Genomic DNA, 9,105 nt, shown 5'->3' on the forward strand with positions numbered 1-9,105 from the left:
CTATAGCTTGAATATCTAGAGATGGCTTTACTTAGATGCTGAAAGAGCACTTTCCCTCAAGTTTGTTAGAAACTGTCTTATGGTCAATAAAAAGTATGAGCATCTCTCAGCTATTATATATTATTCAAGGTTTCATTATAGATCTTTTTTAAGTCCTGTGTGAAGATTAAACATATTTTTTTCTACATCAAATTTCAAGGACAGACTTTTTCCACACAAAGAATACAGCAAGTGCAAAGAGGAAGATTGAAATTAGACTTCAAGCAGAAATGCATCCAGTTATCAGCATACAAATAGTGTATTTCATGGTAATATTGCTAATGGAGTTTCCATTGTTGGATAGTCTACAGTATGCAACACAGTAATCAAAATAAAAAGTTCTTAAAAACTATTCATTATACTACCATCTACTACACTTTTCTCAGATATCAGGTTACTAATATCAGGCTTCTTGCTTTAAAGACTACAAGTGGGTCTTTCCTGTTCAGTTCCTTTCTCACCTGAGAGGCGAGAATGGGATGAAAGCCTTGAGTTTACAACGTTAAATGTTTTTGCCAAACCTTACTTTGGACTCAGAGGTGCCTTTTGGGAATTCTTAGTGTTACCTAGATACTTTTAAAAGTATGTTACTGAAATAGAATTGGATTTCTTTTCTTTAAAAAAAAAAAAAAAATTCTCTTTATACTTAGAGACAGAGGCAATATTTCATTAATGTTTTTAAAGAGAGGTTATTTTGGAATAAAAAATATTCAATCGCTTGGTAAGCTCTAAAGGCAATCCACCATTCCTGCAGAAAAGTTAAACTACAAGTCACTAACCTCACTAACCCCTCTCTGAAGGCAACATGGACTGCGGGTATGATTTGTGCTTGCTGAATTACATATGACAATTCAACCTTCATGCAGCTAGCAGCCTCCGAGTGATGTTGCAAAATTGACAATTTGGCAGTTACCTGAAGGTTTCTGAGGTCACAGCCATTTGGCACGTGCCCTTTGCTCCTTGAGAAGCACAGTCTACACAATCATTTGGCTCAGAGTGAATTAATCCAAGGAAATTTCTGTACAAATTGATACTTGAAGGCAGAGCTTCTCAGCCTTTGCCTGGCAGAGCTTAGGGTCTGCAGATAATTGAGGGGAACACAAGACAATGGAGAAAAACACAGTTGCAATTCACAAGGTAAAAGTTTTCCAGGCAAAGCTTTAGGAGGGTTGAAAACCATTTGCTGTACGAAACCCTTAACACATCTTCAACACAGAGGGCAGAACCTGCACTGTCTCTCAGGGGCTGCAGTGCCAGGGCCATCGCAGCGGCACCTGCACAACAGAGGCAGGTGGAGGAAGAGGAGGCGAAGGTCAGGCATTTCTTACACCAATGCCAGCCACCCACTTGGTCGGGAAGGGGAAGCGGAGGCTTATGCTGGAGCTCCCCTCCACAAGGATGTGTGTAGGCAGGTGGAAATTCTGAGACGCACGAGTCAGCTGTGCTGGGACTGCACCTCGCCCCGTTGTAAGAGCTGCTGCGCTGAGTGAGCTGGGGAGCCAGGTGGAGGAGAGCTAGCCAGCTCTTCTGACAGCACTTGCTTTCAAATGCATTCAGAGAACGGGTTTAAAAATCTTTTCCTTCTCAAGAGATCCCTGGGATTTTTAAGGATACGGGTATTTTTATACAATGGCTCATTTTTAACACATTATTTAGACACACTGCAGCATTATATTTTCTACTACTATGTCTGTCTCATTGATTTTGGTGGATAACCATGGGGGAGAAAAGCAAATAAGCTTCTACAAGGATATTTTGTACTTCAGAGGAGAAAAGGTCCAAGATGATGCAATGCTGCAGCCATATTTCCTGGGGCAGGATAAATGCAAGTGGTAAGATGTGAGGAGCTCTGGCAGGGGAATCCAGCCTGCTTCTGGAATTGCTCAAGGCAAACCAGAAATCCAGCAAAAGCATATGCATCACAGAAATAAAGAAAACTGAAGGTATCAGCTAAACTGGATCAAATTAAAAGACATGTTGGGGTTTAGCTGATTAGCTCATCACATCTGCCAAGTTGGACCAGACTTGCCACCAGCTGCTATGGCAGTCCAGAGCACAAGCTCTATGAAGATCCTCTCCATGCTCGGTTACAAAGCTCAGACTGAAGTATACAAAACCAGAGACCATTACTCTATTACAGAACATGGCAGTAGAATAACCTCTTATTTTGGCCCAGAAGTTCTTTGAAAGAGGCATTAGAGATAAAGATATAGTGTCATCCACTGATTTCTGACGTTTCACAAAATAAAAATCCCAACAAGCAAAGCCAGTAAAAATTCTCTCTCCAGATACGCACTTAAACATACTTGGCAACATTTTCAATTCTTAGTATCAAACAGTAATTAATGTGCTTGCATAATTGACTAAATATGCATGAGGTTATTTCCTATTTAGATCTTCAATCTTCACATCTGACATACTTTACCTTACAACAGTGAATTAGCAGAAAGGCAGCTATTTGATGCTAAACTTCTTTGGTTGCTTCTACTAAAAGTCCAAAGAGCATCTGGATGACTTCATTAAGTTCTCCACTGCTAACAGAAAGTCATTGCGGGAGTCCAAATTTCTTTAAAGGTTTACTTTTTCATAACCAAAAAACAAAAACCAATAACAACAAAAAACTGATTGACGTTAATTGGGTAATTTGTGTGGTTCAGAGGCACTCATCACCTCTGCAGTTCACCCACCAGTGGAGCCCTTCGCGGGTTTTTTGGGGGCCGCTTTTCCAATCTACATTGTACGGGTGTTTTAAAAACACCTTTTGCTTGAAAAATAGCCCGCAGTGATGACAGTCAACAACTAAATCGATTAATCATCTGGTATTAGCACAAAACTGTAAATGGGAGTCCAGCAGCAATGCACATTAATCATGTCATTTACTGTTTCAAACGTTTGTGCGCACTTATAGGCACCAAAGAAATTGGGGCAGGCTTCACCCGGGCTCCCTGCGCGCTGGGCATGCTCGGGTGAGCCCCACTTGTAGCACACCTACAACATGTGGCATCTCAGGGGACATGGCTCTGTGCCCTTAGATTGAGTGGGACAGCAAACCACCCGGCTTTCACCTAAATAACTTCCACGTGCGTCCTGAAGTGGAGCGTTACATACGTGGTAGCTTTACCGATCTGTTTTGGTAGCACAGTCTAAGCTTGTGGTGGAGCAGAGAGGGCAGCTGCCGCATGGTGCCAGGTGCTGTCTTGCCTTTAACCTGTCCTTCGGCGTTACAGAGGCACCAGCAGACTCTGGAAGCACGTCAGACTGCTCAGAGAGATTTGGGAAGTGATCCTGGAAGGCTTCTCCATAGGAAAATATCCTCCTCTCCTAGTTTGGTGGCTCAATTACTAACTATCCCCACCAGATAAAGCTGTACTTATTTCCAAGTTAGACCAAAAATTACATCACTGGGGATATAAGAGTGGGGAAGGCCCTGATTTTTTGCTGTTCTTGTTATTGAACATCCTTCGTCTCGTTTTCCCTATAAACCACCCCCCCAATTTGATGGGCAATATTCTGGCAGCATCTGGAACCAGTGGAGAAGAACAAGGCTTATTTGCCAAATAAACCACTGTAATCATGAAAAACTGAGGGTTTCAATCAGCTTTTGGAAATGACCAATAATTTGTACGCTGCTGCAAATACTCGTGCAGTCATTTGGGTGTCAAGAGATGTGTAAAAACTTTTGTTTATGAAGCACAAGTTTTGCTTTAAGAAATCCAGCTTTCCAAACCCAGCGTAACAATGTTCCAGTAGGCTGACAACATGGATTCATTTTATCCAAGAAAGTAAATGGCACAAATAACTTACCTTTGCAGAGTCCCTGCAGGGTTTTCATTTTACTACTATGGTGGTTTTAAAAAGAATAGAAATTAAAGGCAAAACACATACACAGAAAATACAATTTTCTCAATCAGTGATCGTGAGACAAAAGAGAAGAGCCAAGAAACCACCCTGGAGTAAATCAATCAAAAGGAATAACATCGCATCCTCCATACAAAGCTGCCCCGGGAAGCCAGGCAGGGTAAGCTTTTAAAGGAGATGCATAATTTAGGAAAGAAACAGTACAAGGATACGACAGAAGGCAGCCCGCATGTCAGGGTGAAGTGTCATCGTTTAGCCAAACTAGCAGGAAACACCCCGACTCTCACCAAAATGAGATGAGAGACGTGGACCGTGACAGCCAGCTCCACGCTGACAAGCAGCTGGAAGAGAACCACAGGAAGCAAAACCTTCTTGGCAAACATGAGGGAAGGGGTCTGGACCGAAGGGTACCTGATACTACCAACTCTCAGGGTTGGTAGTTCTGAGCTGCTGAGTCACACGTGGCAGATAAAATTTGTTTAGCTGTTATTCTAGGCAAACGGTGAATTTTCATTAAATCTACTATATGCTTTTAAGTGTTTGCTTGCTAACTTCCCAAACAGGATTAGCAAGGCACATTAAAAATGAAGCCAGTATCAAATGCAAATTGAATCCATATTCTAAAATATTAATGGCCAGATAACAGTACTCTGAATAGACACAGAAACATTGTATTTGATGCGTGGTACTGCTTCATGCAAACAGCACATCTCATAGGGTAAGCTGCCTCTCAGAGGCAAATTAAAAATTTGGTTTTGAATGGACTCCTTTTGCTTTCAGGATATTTAAAAAAAAAATAATAATTCAAGTATTTTTCAAAATTGTGTAAAAAGTGTCAGATTCAAGTTCCATTTCAATCAGATACTACATCCTATGTAACTTTTGAACAACTTGCACTTTCCCTTAAAGGCACTCCTTTTTAAAGGGACCTTTAGTTTCAAATTAAAAGGAAATGGTAAAGTGGGTGCTAGATCAAGAAAAACCATGCTAATTTCATTTCAAAATGAAAAGATTTCTCAAAATTAGAAAAGAAGCATCTTCTGTGTTTTGAATGAAGGATAAAATTACTAGGGAAATGCAGATACAGTTGTGAGGTTGTCAGTCCTGATGGCTTTCATATGAGTGATCATATTTAAAAATTTAGCAATCTTAAGGTTTAAGCAGATCTGTTTTAATCATCACAGCTACAGAGGCATACAAAAATACATACTAAATAGGCAGAGGCATCCTCCACCCACACCCTCTGGTACAGGGAATGCAAGTTGTCTGTCGCTCCTTCCAAGCTCCAGAACGTAGACAAGAATGCTTGTGACCACAGAAATAAAAATATATTTTATTCCTTTAGAGGAACGTACTGGGAGCATGACTATGCACAGTATTGCACCTCATGGTGACAACCTCCTTGATAGCTATTTCTAATTAAAAGTGTTCAGCACATCCAGCTATGTTCTTTCCCCGCAAACAGAACTTTGTTAAGCATTGGATAACTGGACGACCCTGCACGAGAAGCAAGTGATGTACAATGAGCGAGTGAGAAAACAATGTGAGGACAGGAATAGTGCTTGGCTGGGGAGCAACTAAGCTGTTAATTGTCAGGTTCAGGAGACGGTTAGTTTAAGTAGTGCAGAAATTGTGCTCTGCTGCTTTTCTTCTGTGCCTCACCATGACACCAAAGTGGCAGTGGGTAGGCTAGTCAGTGTTCAAGGACATTAACTCAAAGGCATTATTTCTGACCACATACTCTCATAATCTTACAGCGGAGGAGGGAAATGATATCAAAGGGAGGACTGGGACAAGGCAGACAAAACAGTTTTCATTCCAAAATTTTGAAGTCTGAGTTGTCTGTAAGATGGCGGTGGCTTTTTTGGGGGGCAGGAGGGGTGAGAGCAGGGTCTAACCTACCTCTTGCATGTCAACATGTACAGGAATTGATGGATCATATTTAAGCACGAAGCCATAGGGGGTTGTGTACCCTATCAATACATCTACATGATTTGGCTTTTTTCTGGGGTGTCTGCGTGGACCTCACTAATATTGCTCTTTAAATCTAGACTGCAAAACATGCTTCCTTGAGGTGTCAGGAACCTTTGGGTCTCTGTAGCAGAAACTGGTGGAGCTGGACCTTCCAGTACCCTTTGTCCACAAATCTACATAACTAAGCCCAGTCGGATTTCTTGGTAAGTATCCTCTAATACAGCCTCACGCAAGATACTGTTCAGTCTTTACCAAGCACAGTAAGATCTAGCAATTTGTATATCCACCAATATACCTGATACCACTAGTGGCATTTCACTGGAGAGAGGAAGCACATCTGCCAAGAGAGCTTCAAGAAAAAGACTAAAATTTATCAGCTATTGATTTAAATTTGGTGAAAGAATGAAAAAGTTGAGGATTTTTGGTTTTATTTTTAAATTCTGACCCTTAATTTGATTCAAGGGGAGTTGGAAGACAGAAAATAAAGAGAGAGAGAGGGCCTGGTGATTGTTTTGTCCTTGATGCCTCTTTACCTGAGGTTTTGTCTGCAGTATCTGAGCTCTTGCCATGGAGATCTGCTTCTAGCCATTTGTACAAGACTACACAACATAACAAACAGAGATAAAAAAAGCAAGTATGAACAAAATGAAAAGATATACATATGTACTGGGGAAGGGAAAAATGTGAAGCAGACATTAAAACACTCCCCCTTGCAACCTCTCTTCCCCCCACTACTGTCGAAGGGTAAATCCATGTGATAAATAAAACCCTCCACGACTGTATTACTATAAAGGTGTCAAATGCATTGACAGACATTGTAGAAATACTTGTCAAAATTAGTAACAAGATTAAATTCTCAGTACTTCAAACAGCATGCTGCTGTACAGCTTCCCTATTATGAAAGACAGCTTTGTTCATATATTGAGCCGTTCCAGAGCCTGTGAAACTCAGGGGGGAAAACCAACAGTTCTTTAACTGGTGTTGACTAAACCCAAGAGGTCTTCTTTAGTATAATACTGTTAGCCATGTTGTTACACCTTCAGTGCTGTACTGCATGCCATTTTCAGGACTTTCTGAAGTTACCCAATAGTTCTGTTCATAATTTCTGTCTCATAACAGGGTGTTTTTAGACAAAGATTTGAATAAATAAGCTATGTTTATAACTTGGATGAACAATTCTAATCTCTTCCAGTAACAGCTACCCCAATAGGCACTGGTAATGGAAGAGCTTCCTGCTGGCAGGTCTAATTAGGGTGTCTTCCAACTGGTTTGCTCATCTCCTGCAGAAAAACAAAAATGTTTTCACAAACACCATGGCATTCCTTCGTCAAAAAAGTCCCATTCGCATGCTATGCAAAGGCATTACGCAATCCTCCTCAAGTTAAATCTATTTTTATAAACCCGGAATGTATATTAAAGCTGCAATACCATTGACCTCTCTGGTCATTCAGTTTCTATGTGTAAATTCAGAGTATTTCCACCGTGGCCTCCTACTTGAGCTGTTAATCCAGGCACCAGTTCAGAGGATCCAGATAATTCTGCCAAGGCTGTATTTTCTGGGAAGGCAGCCCTTTGGCAGAGGGCACAGGAGCTCTTTCAATAAAGATTTTTAGATGTGAATTTGTATTTTAGGATAATTTTCTCGTTTCTTTAGGAGGCACTTGTAGGTAACCCATATTCAAGTCTGCAGGTCAATGTTTTTCTACTCCAGGTGTCTTAAGCTATTTCATTCTACTTTTGAGCTGTTTGAACTAAAAAGTTGCATAAATATTTAAATTAAAGGAAACAAAACAAATGATTGCCTGCTGATTTTCTGGGAACACATTGTCAGAGCATTCATTTAATATCTTGGTCCAGAAGAGCATAATCTCTGCCACAATCAGGACTCCAAGCTCTCCCGGTTAACAGCAATGAGCTAAAGCTGGCGACTGCCCCACACCCACAGTGCCTTTACAAGCCTCTCTGCCAGGCTGCCCTCACAGCTCTCCCCAAAAGTCCTTTACAACTTTATCATTCAAAGGGAATTTGGCACCGAGCTTCCACAGACTTAGCCACCACCTCTACAATAGGAAAAGCAAAAAGGAAAGACGTAACAGCTGGTGAAGGGATGCATAGCCCGATGTGCCAGGACCGGTTCTGGTTTTGCTACCCGTTTCAGTATTTTGACCGTTTAGCATCATCAATCCTATGGCCAAACAGTCACAGAAGTTAAGTAAACTCCTGCAGAAGTCATCTAATCGCAGAAAATCATTGACACCAGCGATACAAATACAGAGCTACGAACACTGTTGTACAGCCTAATTCTTTATACAAACACAATGTAATGGAATATGACTATTGCCACAAACTAATTACACTTAGAAAAGGCTCAGTACTTCAACAATCCTTTTAAAAAGATTTTTTCACCTAAGTGTTATTGCACAAGTCTAAATAAAGAGAAAAAGAAAAAGGCTAAAAACTAACATGAGCAGTTTAGTTTGCCATCATCCCTTCCTTTTGACCTTGATTAAAATACTTGCTCTCTGCCTACAGAGTAACATTATACAGCACCAACACTGTCAGCTTCTTAAAATAGCCCCAGTCCCAGCTGCCAACAGACCACAAACACCCCACTATACCAGCAAACAAGTATGAATTACGCCATCCCTTTCGCACAAAATTGCATCATAGTCTTGTCAAATCCGAAAAGTCATAGATTAAATTATGTCAGTTTGGGTGATTTTTTGCAGTGTGGTGGTGGTGGGAGTTTAATAAACAGGTACCGGTGGCACGGTACTCCTGCACGATTACCTTGGGGTCTGTCCCCAAAGGCTGGAACGGATTAGGAGGAAACAGTGGAGCGGGTATAAAACTGGACCTGTACTTATAGATATAGGGAATTATTTACACCTCAGGCCTTTATTTTCTCTAGAAATCAAGGTGTGTGGAATTCACTCATTCTGGTCGTGCTGCCACACTGCCTTTCCAAGCATGGGCGCCCGGGCTCCTGATCCGCTGCGGGGCAGTATGCAGAGAGCACACCCCAGAGGTCCTTGGTCTAGCCTATTTACATACAGCAAGTGGCATATTTTCTTTTTTTACTGCATTTTTATATTCAAATCTGCTGTTCATTTTGAATGCTTGATATGGAATAAAGGAGCATTTTTACTAATAGAGAAAACAATTTGAGCAATAATTAAAAGTTCATTTCAATTTAAGTTTTATACATCATTATTCTTAAATTGCCTGCTAACC

General features: G+C 40.9%; 1 protein-coding gene across 1 annotated transcript in view; it reads right to left on the minus strand.

Annotated features, from left to right (window-relative positions):
• Positions 1-1,302, minus strand: part of DENND5B (DENN/MADD domain containing 5B) — a 63,170-nt gene extending 61,868 nt beyond the window's left edge. Inside the window, exon 1 of the mRNA XM_009333034.1 lies at positions 1,266-1,302. Within this exon, the coding sequence (XP_009331309.1) occupies positions 1,266-1,302 (37 nt within the window). The remainder of the gene's footprint in view (positions 1-1,265) is intronic.
• Between the last annotated feature and the right edge of the window lie 7,803 nt (positions 1,303-9,105).

This window comes from Pygoscelis adeliae, unplaced genomic scaffold (assembly GCF_000699105.1).
Source record: "Pygoscelis adeliae isolate BGI_AS28 unplaced genomic scaffold, ASM69910v1 Scaffold38, whole genome shotgun sequence".
Lineage (NCBI taxonomy): Eukaryota > Metazoa > Chordata > Aves > Sphenisciformes > Spheniscidae > Pygoscelis > Pygoscelis adeliae.